The following is a 14,830-nucleotide window of genomic DNA, read 5'->3' as shown; positions in this document are numbered from 1 at the left end:
AGGCAGACCTGAAGCACCTCTGTGGAATGCCAAAAAAACCAATCCTCTAAGCCCCTGTGACAAATAAATTATACAAGATCTGTTACTAAGTAAAACAAGAGGATTCTTACTGGTTGTAATTTTCAAACATTTAACTTCCATTAAAACACCTTGAAAACAGAGGCTGAACAAGTCAGTCAGAGGATCTTCATAACTGCATCCTTGCTTTAGAAAATCATTTTATTATAGTCGAGTATGAAATCAAGTAGCAAAAAAAATTCAAATATTTAAAATTTAAAATATCAAAAATTTATCTGATCACGAAGACCTTTTTGAGAAAATATCTACTATACCTCATAGTATCAGAATTTCTCAAAATAAGTTGGCAAACTCAAAAAAAGTTGGAAACACTGCCCTAAGAGATGTTAACCGAGATTACTGTATGGGCCCAAATATAATAGAATATCGTATATATTTCTTTTAAGCCTTGCACTACAATTCAAAACAAAGATACTCTTCTATTTTCCGGTGATAGCATTCTTTGACAACCTTCAGGTGGAAAGTAAATATCTGTTATTGAGATCAGAAAGTTAGATTATTTAAGTATGGAATGAATTTTTTCATTCTTTTATGAGCAGCCAAACTTTCATAGATTTTATCACCCATTTTTATTTTCTCATTTATTTACTTCTTCCCAACATAAGCTAGGAATGTAGATCAACAGATAGGAGGGGGTGGTTAACAAGAAATGACCAAGAGGTAGATCAGATTGAACATAACCATGGCGCTCCACAGTCCTGAAAATAATCCTACATACCACAAATTGGGAACTACTTCTTTTCAAATTTTCCCTACAACTGTAAAGGTCTGCAATAATATTTGGTTCCTTATTCTTTTACAATGTAAACAAAATCTAGAGGTTAAGATTTCAAGGTACATTTTTCATCTACTGTTTCTTAAGCAAAACAACAAAAGCAGTCTTCATTCCAGAATATTCTCTCCCAAGACACTAGTTAACAATGAAAGTTTCTTTTTTAAATTTGTTGCTAGTGAGGACATATTTTTATTAATAAACAAATGGATGCAGATATGGTATACAGAAACCAAAGAATACTCTTGTTTTTCAATGCTGAAATCTAAATTATACCTGTTTACAAATTCACAGGATTATCTGTGAAAAATCCAAACATAAAAGAACCTCAAGAGTCACCAGTTATTTGATTTTATGAAATTCTCCAAGCCTATAACATAGAAGGTGAGCATGTTTATAAAGTCTTCTATTCCCTACATTACCTAGTTGTATTAAAACTTTAATTACCAACAAAACTCAAATTGGAAAAGAAAACACTGTATTAACCAAAAATTTCAGGCATAAACTAGTCCTTTCCCACAAATGTGTAGCTAATTAAATCTTGTAATTTGCTTTGGCTATAAAGACATGGCAGCGACATTAGAAGGTTAAATTCTCTCAACGTTCAAAAAAAAATCTAACCACACCGCATACAAATAATGTCCATCTTCAAATCTTTGTATTTCGCACTCTAGTTTCAGCCAGGTAGAATTTCTAAAGAATTCTCCTGTACCACAAAGCTGCAACTGCTATTCGCTATTATGCAGGCACACTAGATTAATACATGTTATGGTTAGCCTCATTCAATTAAGACATCTATTTGAAAAATCAATTAATACTAATGTAAGTTTAATTTCCTAAATATGGGACTGTCAGACTTACCTGATTTGTCTGGCTACTTAAGTATGGCTCAAAATCATCATCATTTACAGCATCTTTTTGATGAATCGAACCGTTTTGTACTGAAACTAAAAAATATGTTTATATTAGATGTGTGGTAATTACCTTTATGAAACTGACAGAATAACCTAAAATTTTCAGTATTTTTCAACCAACTCAGAAAGTTATCCTGAGTTGTTCTTTTCATTAAAAAATCCTCTTAGAAATTTAACTTGATTTAGATACAAATATTTATGTGTCACCAAAAACTTACAAAGCTTGTATATACCCAAGATTACATAAACTATATACACCTCCCATTACCAAAAACATAATGTAAACACCCCAATATCAACATGGTAGTAAGCAATTAAATTGTTGGAAAGGTTCCCTAATATTATATTTGAATCTAAAATAACTTCAAATAGTGTTGTAGATCATAGAATCCTGAATGTTCTCTACCTTTGTTGGATCTTTATATTAGTCCAATAAAGGCAAATAAAGAACGAAATTAACTTTCTTTGTAAGTAAAGTCAGAGTAAATGTCTTAAAGAAAGTGGCTAAAGTTCACTGAAGCAGTTATCACAATGAATAAATTATAAAAAAATCTAAAGAAAAGGGGTCTTAATTCTAAACCAAAATATTATAAAGACTTTCACTTGGAAGCACAAATAAAGTTAAGACACTAAAGAGAACCATGGTTGTTCTTCCAACACATCAGAAAACCAGAGAATGGTTTATAATGCCTTATTTGTTCAGAGATCATTTCCAAAAATGCTCTATAAAACTGTCATTCTGACTGCTGTCTCAGAGGGCTTTTGAATACAGACTAGAAGAAGGTTCTGGGTTCCAATCCCAACTCTAACACTGAGAAGCTGAGTGATATCTAGTTAGTGACTCAGCCTCTCTAACTCTATCTCTTTATACAAAGAGGTTATTATTAGTACCTACCTCATTGATCTGAGGATTCAATGACAGTATTCAATAATCTTGGATATTATTTCACATAAAATATTACAAGATCCAAATAAGACTAAAAATTCTTTAGGACCACATAAACAGAAGTTTTACAAGGCTAAAACTTGATATAATGACACTCTCTAAATATACTATTCTACTTCTGAAACACATGCGAGATGAAAAAAGCTGAAAGTTTCTAACGGATGTTGACTAATCCCTCAGAAACAACAACAAAAAAAACCCTGCAGTATGTGAAAATTTACTGCTTAAAAATACAGTGTCACAAAGTATTATAAATTAAACCTGGGGGTACAGATTTAAGTTGTGTGTTTCTCTATAGCATCATTACATTTTGATTTACCCTAATTTTTCCAAAGAGTTTAGATAACCAAAAGTGTAGTATTATAAGCTGACAGTGGCACGGGAGCAAAGATAGGTGAAATACCTTAGTTCTTTGCCACCCACTGAGTAGGGATGATCACTCAAAGAAATGATACTACTCTGTGAAGCCTTCAAAGTAGACCTCTTATGATGCTACGTTGCCCTCAAATATCAAAAGAGCAACATGAAGGTCACCTTGATCCTGGCTCCACCGGGGTGGTTTAACTGTATTTGGTAAGGATTGCATTAGAGCCAAGGTTGAACTAAATATGCTCCCTAGAATTTAAACAGGTTAACAGCCACTAAAACCAAAAATAAAGAGGTGGTACCTTAGGTTATTTCTGCTGGGCTAATCATTTCAGCCCACAGGATTCTAACATACCTGTTCTCCTTTACCACCCCTTCATCGAAGGGGTCTGTCTAGTCTCTCTTGAAAAAAAATCTTCACTACACTATTGGACTATTACACTAGTACGTACTATTATCTGACACAGCTACCCATTTCAAAATTACAACTATCTATTTCTTATATTCATTAGATTCTCAGAAATTTAGCCCATACTGCTCATATAGTAAACAAAAAAAAAAGTACCCCCTTAAAATCCATCTAAATGTATATTACAGTGCTATTCTTACTCATTTCCTCTGTTCTATTCTTTCTCTTCTAATTCTAAGATGCTGAGACTAAGAACAAAATATTCTCACGTACTAAGTAAATATACAGTCTGTGCGTAAGTGATGCATGAATATGTCTAAAAAGTCCTAAAAGATTATTCAAGGAGTACGTCAATCTAAGGAAAAAAATATTTAATCAAAAGTACTGCACAAATACTGACAAGCGATTTGCATTAAATTAGAATCTGAATAGGCTAGCCCTTGAGTTTCAAAACCATACCTTTCCTTAAGAAATTCAGCTGTCTTAAAGACTGTAGTTTTTGAACATTACTTAATGACAAACTAATGTCTTGGAACCTGAAAGCCATTAAATAGTAAAGAAATCCAAGCCAGTTCCATAGTCTGTACAAGTTCTTCAGGGAAAAAAGAACAGATGACTTACATGATTCTTCGCCTGTTTCCTCTGCTCTATGAAGCAGAGTCAAATCAAGATAGAACATGGGCCTTAGGAGCCAGGTGATTCTTTGCTCTGGTCCTGACTACATCAAGTTAGGAAAGTCAACAGATCTGTGCATCATGTTTTCCCACCTACAAAAACAGCGACAATACCATATACCCTCTATCTCCTTACAGGAATGTTTTGAGGATTAATAATAAAATGAAGCCTAAAATGACAATAAAGTGCTTAGCAATCATTTCCAGAGGGAGTGTGGGGAGAGGACACAAAAGAATACTGCATTTTCTACTACTTTTCTGAAACACTAAATAACAGCCAAATTCAACCTAATTCTTTTAACCTGCAGTTGTACCAAGCAATTCTGTCCCTCTGTTGGAAAGGGATGGGGGAGAGAGGAGGGCAAAGATAAACTCCTTTCCATGTACTGGTCTATTTTTACACTTAAGGCACAGGAGAAAGTTGGTAGCAAGACTACTAGGAGTATGGGATCTGACACTTTTATCCGTGGTGCCTGCGGGAAAAGGAGAGGTTCCCTTGTATCCTAGCAAGCAAAACTTCTACTTATTAATAAATAACAGTGATATAATATCAATTTTAAATTACAGACCGATATAAGTAAATAAATAAAGGACCAATAGTTAACTAGCCTTAAATTTCTACAAAGCTTCAGTACTACCCTAGCCACGTATAATAAAAGAGTTCTAATATTTAATATAAAGAAAATCTATTAACTAAAAAGAACTCAAACTTCCAAAAAAAGTACACCCAGAATTACAACGTATACTATGAAAGCATTTTTGCCTTACAAAGAGATTGATACAGAATTCCTTTCACATTTTAGCTGTTAGTGCATATCCTTAAGGATATGCAGGGAAAAAAGCCTTAGAAAATCAAAAACACTGCAGACAGGTGTTAGGCTAACACTGTCAAATGAAGATAATTCAGAAAAGAAATACAGCATCTCTGAAATTATATTAAGTCAACTGAAGAGGATTCTGCTTTCAGAACTCTGACAACTCCTCAGCAACATATATTTTTTCTGTTTGAGAAGTTCTGAATTCAAGTTTAGTACTCATATTCTTAAACCACTCAGGCTGTAGTTCAAGAAAAATAACTTTGCTTTCTGCTTCACAAAAGTAAACAGAATAACTGTAAAACACTTTTACTAGCTTGAAAACCAAGTCAGCTAAGGCACAGGAGTTTTTCTCAAACACACACATAGCTACTTGTATCAGTTCACTGGAGTGCTGCCTTCGCCTTGTAATTCTCCCTGCAGGGGCATAAAAATACAAGTAATGTATATGTGTATTTGTGCACTTGCGGCATGTACCATTTTAAAGCATCTTAAATGATTACCAATACTTTTAGGCCAGTAGAGTTTTTCCCTCCTGCCATGTCTTAGAAAAAGTCTCCCTGCACCTTAAAAATAGATGAGGTGAGGCAGGTGAAAAGAAATCCAGCAAATAAAATGGCCACCAGAGCAGTGGACTCCCGTCCGTAATTGTCATTCCTCATAACATACAATAGGATTTACAGCTAGAATTACCACTTTCGTTTTATAGATAGAAGGGGAAATTCTGACCAAAAGGTGCAATGTGTTCAAGCTCACTTGGCAAGTCAGTAGCCACAGGAAGTATTAGAACACAGGTCTCCTAGTGATCCCAGTCCATTGTTCTATCCATGGATAAAACTATGAACGGGACAATAAGGGTGAAAAAAAGAAAATTTCTTAGAATAAAGAGCTATCCAAATAAATACTTTTGTGTGTCTAAATACATCTAAAAGAGGTTACACGGATGGATCAAAAAAATTTTAATAACCAAAAAATATTTATAGTCAATATGCAATAGTGTCATAGGTAATTTACAACTATAACATCAAAGATACCACCTAAGTGAAATGACTATATCACAGATTAGTTCAGTAATGGCTTACAATGCTGTAGATGCTTTATGTTGTTTTGTTAAACAAGTATGTACTTCATTGAACTTGCATACTTACCTTAGAGCAGGTAACACAAAACACTTAGCATTTCAAATAGCCTTGCAAAGTGCCACCTCCCCACAGATCTAGGATAAAATAATTTATGCTAGGCAATAATGACCACAGATTTCATATATCTCCAAGTCTATATACTTCCTCATGAGCAGACTAGCAAAAAAAAAAAAAATTAATGGATCATTCTTTTCAAATTTACAAATGAATATTTTAAAACATTTAAAATAAACAACATCGAATTGAAGTTTATGCTTACAACAGAAAATAATTCTAAAATTAAAATTTTACCTCTAAAAATTAAAAACTGAAATTTCTAAATACGTACATACTCCCCCAAAATACATCCTTAATCAAAAGAAATTCATGGTAAATTCATGGTATCTGATACAGTGCCATTCATCTGGTATGTACAAATTCTCAAATAAAATGCACTACAACTCAAAGAAAATTAACTGAGCTGGGTACTCAAAACCTATTCTTTTCGAATTTGCAAAGGCAAATAAAAACGCTAAGAGTATAAAGAACACCAATAAAGACTGTGAACTTGTATCTCAAAAGCTACTGTACATCTTATTTTTTAGGTAATACCATACTACTGAAATAAAAAACAGGAAACATAATTCTATTTAGTCTGATATCAGGCCCCATTACAAAATGTTATAAATATGTAATTCACTGTAATGTTAATTGGCACTGTCCCAAGAAAGCAGTTATTGTTCTATACTTACTAATGTCACATGATTAATGTCATAATGTTTCAGTCAGTTGACTGTATTCTCCATATTAAGAGGCACAAAATACACTTATTTTTTTTAATGCTTTACTTTCAATAGTACTTTTTTTTTTCAAAGACTAAATCATATCACCGTAGCAGAAACCTCACAAACTATTTCCTTCTCAGTCCTTTCTAAAATACCAGCTTGAGTCACACCTTGCCACCAGGACTGCGCCTGTTCAGTTTTGATCTCTCTGGTGTTACTGCCTCATTGCAACTGACTTCAGTAGAACCAGTGATTAACAGTACAATTTTCACTAACGTGACATGGAATACAACTTGAGTTGCATTCTCCAGTGTAACCTAGCAATGTCGAACAACATGTCCACTTATCTGCACACATTTGTAGAAATTTTTGTGGCAGAAGTTACATAATACAGATAAATTGCAAAATTAAAGACATGTCACCACATTCCTAGTCCCTCCTTAACTGAGATACAACTAAGAAAACTGTTTCTCCTGCCACTCTGGTTTCTATGAAAGTGGCTTCAAAGCAAGGGAACCACAGAAGTTTGGGACAGCATTTCGCTGCTTTAGCCATGATGAATATTTCTCTAAACCTACATTTCAAAACACACAAACCAACCAACCCCCCAAAATGGTGCAAAAAGGCCCTCTCAAAGTTTAGAAGTCACATCGAACCAACATTAAGAAATAAGAGAAAAATATTCAAACTCACCTTTATTTCCTTGCCCTTTAGGTCTCTGCGCAGCAAGACGGAAGGTGTGATAATGAGAAGAAAAAAGAGAGAGAAAGTGTGTTAATCAAAGACATTATCAAAGACAAGTTATTTTCAACAATCCGCGTAGGAGGAAAACCCACCACATCCTCCATAGCCTCCAATTTCCCAACCACCCCCGGTCTTTAAACCTCCCACCCGCCACTCAAAACCCGTCTCCCAGACCTCGCCTGGTCTCAGCCCCACGTCGGCCGCCCTCAGATGTGCCCTAAGGCCCCCTAGGAGCGGTCCTTCCCCCACCCACCGCGGCCCCGCGGCCTCCCGCCTCGGCCGCAGGCTCGGGGGCAGGGCGCACGCCCCGGCCCGGGCGGCAAGACCGCAGCAACTTGAGCCCAGAGCACCGTTATGGGGCCGGCAGCGGCGGCGACGGGGAGGAGCCCGAGCCCCACGCGAGGGTGGAGCTCCGGGGCTCGGGCCTTCGCCGAGCCTGAGGCCTCTGCTCCCTCACCTGATCCACGCTAGTGGCTGACATTCTTCACCGCAACCCGAGAGCTGCTGCTGCTGCTGCCGCCGCCGCCGCCGCCGCCGCCTGGGCCTCTCCCCGTGCACTCACAGCAGTTGGCTGCCGCCCTCGGCCGAGTGACTGATCCAGCCGCCGCCGCTGCCGCCGCTCGCCGAGAAGCCAGAAAGACGGCCTCGCGCTCGGGGGTCCGTGGAGGGGGCCCTACTGCTCGGCGTGCAGGCTGCTCTTCCCCCTCTCGCTCTCCGCTCCTCGGGTCCACAATGGCGGACAGACTCCCTAGTCTCACTTCCGCTCCGAGCCTCCCTGACCTTCCGCTCTCCACTCTGACGTCCCTGCTCACCTCGCTCTTCCTCCCCCACCCACCCGCCCGCTACCGACCTTGGCTCCGCCTGCGCGTCGCCACGTCACCGGAGACGGGGACCGCGGGTCGGCCCCTGGACGCATGCGCCGGGGAGGCAGTGCGCCTGTGCGGCCGCGAGCGCCACCTTCCAGGGTCGCTTCTGCGGCTTCTTTTGGTCGGGCTCGCATGCTGCGGGGCGCGCGGCGGGCGGCTGTAGCGGGAAGCCGGCCGGAATGGGAAGCCAGCGCACTCTGGGCAGGAAGTGCGGCTGCCAGGGATTGCGGAGCCGGGCCGGAGGCGCAGGGCCGGCGGCGCCCTTCTTATGACGGAGAGGACGTTGGTGGGTTGCAGCGTCGCAGCCACCGCCGCACCGCCCCGGGTGCGCGAGCAGTGGTGGCAGGGCCTCCGCCAGAGCCTCCTGAGGCCATCCACGGCCACGTGGGCGGCTGGGTGAGTCAACCACCCTCGGGACAGAGTTGCTGGGCCTTCCGCAAGAGTTCGCACGTGCAGCGAAAGTGGCCAGGTCAGAGCTCTGGGCACTAACACTTAAAAGCAAATAGGAGGTGCGCCGGCAAGGGTTGGTTCTCACCAAAACCCAGGCACATGCTCAGAATAACTCACAATGCTTCCCTAACCTCTGGAGTCAAATTTACCACCCAATTCCTACACTTGTGTTCCCCTCCCCTAATGTTAAGTTGATTTTGTCGAAGAAGTTACCTCGGCAAAGGTACGCATAGTTATGCGAAGCTTTTCAGTCGAAAAGTTAATTTCAAAAGAAACTGGTAAAGTGACTCTTTTGCAAATTGGCAAAACGAAAGTAGCCGATTTGCAAGATTTTGAAACTTATGTTGAAATAATGTCTTTGCAATAAAGACAAAGATTTCTTGCCTAACAGATATAATGCGGACTCTAAAAAAAGAAATAATTTAGATTAGTAAATTCTTTCTTTATTTAAACGCCGTCAAGTAAGTGATAATTGAGAAAGTATGAAATTGTTGAATGATAGGATTCATTTTGTGTTTTACACTACGACGTATTTTAGAAGCACTGAGAAACAGAACTGGAACTTATCTTGAGAGTTTACTGCTTCTTGTAAATCACCAAGAGGCATTTTTCATATCAGGTCAGCTTCCCATGCTCTCTTATTTTGCCACAGGTCCCGGGGACTCAGGTGGAATTTCAGCTCAGGTTGATCACTCTTGCCACTTCCCAAGACTTCTCCCACCCAATTACTCTTCTCAATCTGCGGTGTACCCATTCTTCATTCCCATACAGAACTTTATTGCGTCCAAGAGTTTGCTGCTACATGCTATGAGGGGGGAAAGAATATACAAGAGGAAGCTTGTGAAATCTTACAGGCCTTGTCCTTAATTATCTTTGTTGAAAACAATGGCTTTGGAATCCAACCCACTGGAGTTTGAATTCTCACTGGGCTAGAATTAGTTGCATAACCTTGGGAAAGTTACTGAAACTTTCAAAGACTTAGTTTCCTAATAAATAAAGTAAGGTCAGATATGTACAATTCCTGGCAAAGAGTGAGCTTCCAACAAGCATGGCCAGTTTCAGATTCCTTTGCTAAACAATTACCAGAATGGTGGGAATAGCTTACGTTCATTGAGTGAATGTTCATTTATGTCAGGCACTGTAATTATTTAAATTACAGTTCTGTTGCAAAAACTAGCACACAGTAGGTTAAGAAACAGAATAACACAGCTAGTCACTGGGAGCCAGGATTTGAACACAGGCAGTCTGGCTCCAGAGCTTGTGCTCTAGCCACCATAAAATGCCGCCTAATGACATGATGTTGCGTGAGCTTTCTGTTCTCTTTCTGCTCTTCAACAGTCTCCTTCCTTGCTTATTGTGCTTCCTAGCACTGAGGTCTGAACTTGCAGAATGGAGTGGTAACTACCATGAAATATAAGCCCATTTAATTTAGTATTAAATATTATTGTTTGAAGTACTTCAAGGGACTACCTTAAATCATCTCTTCCAGAAGTATGCAGATGAAATTTTCAAAAATTTTTGGAAAATGCTGCTCTAGAGTTTAGATTCTAGACAAAATTTGACTTTTCTACAGGGCTACCAGTATATATCAGGCTCTTGGTAAACAAAACACTATTCAAAGCTTGGAAAGGAGTGGGTAGGTTAGGGTTCAGCCCCCATTTACCCGTCGGCCATCCCGGTGCCTTATCCAGTAGACTTCTACTTCTCTATAACTCTAAGCGATGGCCCTGCATTTCTGCATGACTTTTTCTATCAGTTCAAATTAGGTTCAGCTGCAGGTGACATCAAGTCCCAAATAATAAGAACTTAAGCTAGAGGTCTGTTTTTCTCATATATATATATACACACACACACACACACACACACACACACACACACACACATATGTATGTGTGTAAATATATGTATATATATGTATGTGTGTATATATACATATGTGTGTGTGTGTGTATACATATAAATCTGGACATTGTCAGTCCAGGGCTTGGGCTGTTGTCACAGTGTTAGGTATCCAGACTCCTAGCCTGTTGGTCCACCGTCCTCACAATAACACTGTGATCCAAGATGGCTGCTCAACTTCCAGGCATCATATATTCCTACCAACAGAAAGCAAGGTGAAGAAAAGCATGTCTCTCTCCTTCATGGACATTTTGAGAAATTGCATTTCCTACTTCTGTCTACCTCCTACTATCTAGAACAGTCTTATGAAAACACCTAGTTGAAGGAAACTTGGAAAACATTCTGGGTAGCCATGTGTCAGAGAGTTTACTACCAAGGAAGAAGGGGATGGTAGGTCATGGGAGATAACTAGTTAATACCAAACTGTGTGCATAATTACCCAGATTGACTTCCTTAGCTCGTACAAGAGTGTTGATTTGAGGGTTACAAATAAATTTTAACTGAGTAGGCATTTGCAAGTACAGAAACACAAGAATAATAAGAATCAATTGTATTTAAAGTGACAAGTATAGGGGTGCCTGGGTGGCTCAGTCGGTTAAGCATCCACCTCTTTATTTCAGCTCAGGTCATGATCTCACAGTTAGGAGATTGAACCCTGTGTCGGGCTCTGCACTGACAGCACGGAGCTTGTTTGGGATTCTCTCTCTCTTTCAAAATAAATAAACTATATATATATATATATATATATATATATATATATATATATATATACACACACACATATATACAAATAAATAAACTTATAAACAAATAAACATATATATATAAACAAATAAAGTGACAAGTATAGTGATTGACACAGTGTAAATAATAATTAAGAGTTCCTTTCCCTTGCAGGTACATACTATGATATTGACTTGTTAAAATTTTATATGAGTACTGTGGTTCTCTAAGTTAAATATATTAAAAAGCAATGTGCAGATTAAATATGTCATACGTAGTTGATTAAAAGTCTTGGTTGAATCATAGAATGTCAGATACAACTTTCTAGCCTATGAGAAAATCAGATTTAGCTTAAATGTTTTAAAATTAGAACATTTTTCCAAAACACAAACAATCCAATTAAAAGCCAGAGGACCAAAATAGACATTTTTCCAAAGGAGATAAAGACATGTCCAACAGACGCATGAAAAGATGCTCGACGTCACTCATCAGGGAAATGCAAATCAAAACCACAATGAGATATCACCTTATACCTGTCAGAAGGGCTAAAATTGAAAAAAGGAGAAATAACTGTTGACAAGGTGTGGAGAAAAAAGAACCCTCATACACTGTTGGTGAGAATATAAATTGGGGTAGCCACTGTGGAAAACAGTATGGAAGTTGCTCAAAAATTTAAAAATAGAACTACCATATGATCCACTACTGGGTTTTTACCCAAAGAAAATGAAGACACTAATTCAAAAAGACATACACACCCCTGTATTTATTTTAACATTATTTAAAATAGCCAAGATATAGAACTAACCTAAGTGTCCATCAATAGATAAATGCATAAAGAAGATGTGATACATACACACAAAAATACATGGGAATATTATGCAATTATTAAAAAGGCTAGATCAGGCCATTTGCAACAACATGGATGGATCTAGAGGGTATAATGCTAAGTGAAATAAGTCAGACTGAGAAACACAAATACGTGATTTCACTCATGTGGGATCTGAAAAAAAAAAAATGAATAAATGAAAAGAATCAGATCTATAAATACAGAGAACAAACTGGTGGTTGCCAGAGGGGAAGAGGGTAGAAGATGGGCAAAATGGGTGAAGGGGAGTGGTAGATACAGGCTTCCAGTTATGGAATGAACAAGTCAAAGGAATAAAAGGCACAGCATAAGGAATATAGTCAATGATATTGTAGTAGCATTGTGTGATGATAGATGGTAGTTATGCTTGTAGGGATAGTAAGATGTATAAACTTGTTAAATCACTGTGTTGTATACCTGAAACTAATGTAACATTGCACATTAATTATACTTAAATTAAAAATTTAAAAAAATAAAACTACAACACTTTTGTCAATACTAAATCCACCATAAGCTCAAAGACTGACTACGTGTTATTAAAAGGGATTTGTACTTCCCGGAATTTCACATAGATATCAAATAAAAGATTTTAAAAGGAAAAAGATTCATTTTTAATGTGAAAATGTTGAAGAATTCCAGTTTTGCTTATAAGTGTTTTTTTTAATTGGAAACTTCAAATGGAAAATTTTCATATTTCTGGTAAATCTAACAATTAAATTAGATTTGGATTGAAAAGAGTATAAAAGGACAATACTTGTAAATGTCATTCAAAAGTCAGAGTGGTACAGTCAAACTTCTGACTTCGACGCAGGTCATGATCTCATCATCCATGAGTTCGAGCCCACAGCTCTGTGCTAACAGCTCAGAGCCTGGAGCCTGATTTGGATTCTGTGTCTCCCTCTCTCTCTGCCCCTCCCCCACTCACTCTGTCTCTCTGTCTCTCAAAAATGAATAAAAAAAAATTTTTTTAATCAGAAATGTAACTGGGTTTTTAAAACAATGAATATGTTAATTAAATCTTGTTTAATAATATTGAGTGTATAAATCTCCTGAAACTGACCAAAGACCTCTTCTTTATAAAAATAATACTGTTTCTTATTGACAAATACTGAATGCTTTCTATGATTGTAGCACATTGTGAGGCATTTTGGGGGAAATGCAAAAAAGACATGAATCTTATACTCAAGAGAGCTTGTCTAGTTACAAAGATAAAATATGCCACAATAATACTTAGTTCAATAGTGATTTACAGTTTGTGATTTACATTCCTTTTTTCTTCTTTTTTTTTTTTTTGGAGAGAGAACATGCACATGCGCAAGCAGGGGGAAGGGGTAGAGAGACAGAGAAAATCTCAAGCAGGCTCCACATTCAGCAGGGAGCCCGACCCACAGCTTGATCCCATGACCCTGGGATCATGACCTGATCTGAAACCAACAGTCGGATGCTCATTCAACTGAGCCACCCAGGCACCCCTGTAATTTACATTCATATGTGGGGCATAACCTCAGTCCTCTGAGGTAGGATAGGTAGTATATAATTCATTTGCAAAAGAAGAAATTTAGACTTAAGTCGTAATAGTAAGTGATAAAATGATTCAGCTGGAATTAGAACATAGTTTTTCAGATGGTTACGCCAGTTTTCTGAACAAGTTTAAGGCGATTTTTTGGAAAGGCCTCTGCTTTTTCCAAAATAATAAAATTCACGAGCTGAGTGCCATTGGAGTATTATGAGAGCAGCAGATGTTACGAAGTGAGCTTTGAGTGGGTAGCATTTACGTGGACAGTGAAGAGGAAAAATGTAGATGGTGGGAGCATGGAAGCAATAACTCATCACTGGTATAATGGAGAGGTGGAGAACAAGAACCCTGGAATTTGCTGACTTATAGAGAAGTACTGATTCTCTCCAACTGACCTTAATAGGACTCTTGCTCCTTCATCTACCCCACCCCCAATAGTGCAATGGGACTAGACAAGAGAGTTCTCTCCCAGGCCAATGAGATGAGTTACCACTGATTTCAGCCCAGCAGGTTGCATGTGGAAATAAAGTAGCTGCCCCCCCCCCCCCCCAACTCCAAACCAAAGCGCTCACCTCTCCCTTATGGGTATGGCTGCTCACTGCTCTCAGGCTGCATTTGTGACAGTTTTAGAGAAGAAAAGGATCGGGTTCCTCAGGTATAAGATAGAGTAGGCTCAGTAGGCTACTCAGTAGGTTAAGTGGCTCAGTAGGTTAAGTGTCCAACTCTTGATTTAGACTCAGGTCATGATCTCACAGTCCGTGAGATCGAGCCCCGAGTTGGCCTCTGTGCTGACAGCATGGAGCCTGCTTGGGATTTTCTCCCTCCCTCTATCTCTCTCTCTGCCCTCCCCCACTTGTACCCTCTCTCTCTCAAAATAAACTTAAAAA

At 38.6% G+C, this 14,830-nt stretch overlaps 2 protein-coding genes across 9 annotated transcripts in view; one reads left to right on the top strand and one right to left on the bottom strand.

Annotated features, from left to right (window-relative positions):
• YTHDF3 (YTH N6-methyladenosine RNA binding protein F3) overlaps positions 1 to 8,389 on the bottom strand; it is a 40,183-nt gene extending 31,794 nt beyond the window's left edge. The window contains exons 1-5 of one of the 6 annotated variants that reach the window (XM_078441469.2): positions 8,082 to 8,389; positions 7,574 to 7,598; positions 6,123 to 6,190; positions 4,107 to 4,252; positions 1,712 to 1,797 (exon numbers count right to left, since the gene is read on the bottom strand). In XM_078441469.2, coding sequence (XP_078297595.1) covers positions 1,712 to 1,797; positions 4,107 to 4,164 — 144 coding nt within the window. In that variant the 5' untranslated portion in view covers positions 4,165 to 4,252; positions 6,123 to 6,190; positions 7,574 to 7,598; positions 8,082 to 8,389. Of the gene's footprint in view, positions 1 to 1,711; positions 1,798 to 4,106; positions 4,253 to 5,339; positions 6,098 to 6,122; positions 6,191 to 7,573; positions 7,599 to 8,081 lie in introns of those variants that run through there. The other 5 variants (XM_078441468.2, XM_078441472.2, XM_060610612.3 and 2 more) reach the window with 5 other exon arrangements.
• Positions 8,390 to 8,508: 119 nt separating this feature from the next.
• Positions 8,509 to 14,830, top strand: part of LOC144612696 (uncharacterized) — a 39,131-nt gene continuing 32,809 nt past the window's right edge. For 2 of the 3 annotated variants that reach the window (XM_060610619.3, XM_078441474.2), the window contains exon 1: positions 8,509 to 8,959. In XM_060610619.3, the coding sequence (XP_060466602.3) occupies positions 8,539 to 8,959 (421 nt within the window). In that variant the 5' untranslated portion in view covers positions 8,509 to 8,538. The remainder of the gene's footprint in view (positions 8,960 to 14,830) is intronic. The other variant, XM_078441475.2, reaches the window with a different exon arrangement.

This window comes from Panthera onca, chromosome F2 (genome assembly GCF_046562875.1).
Source record: "Panthera onca isolate mPanOnc1 chromosome F2, mPanOnc1 haplotype 2, whole genome shotgun sequence".
NCBI lineage: Eukaryota > Metazoa > Chordata > Mammalia > Carnivora > Felidae > Panthera > Panthera onca.
This window is presented reverse-complemented; position numbering and strand designations above follow the sequence as displayed.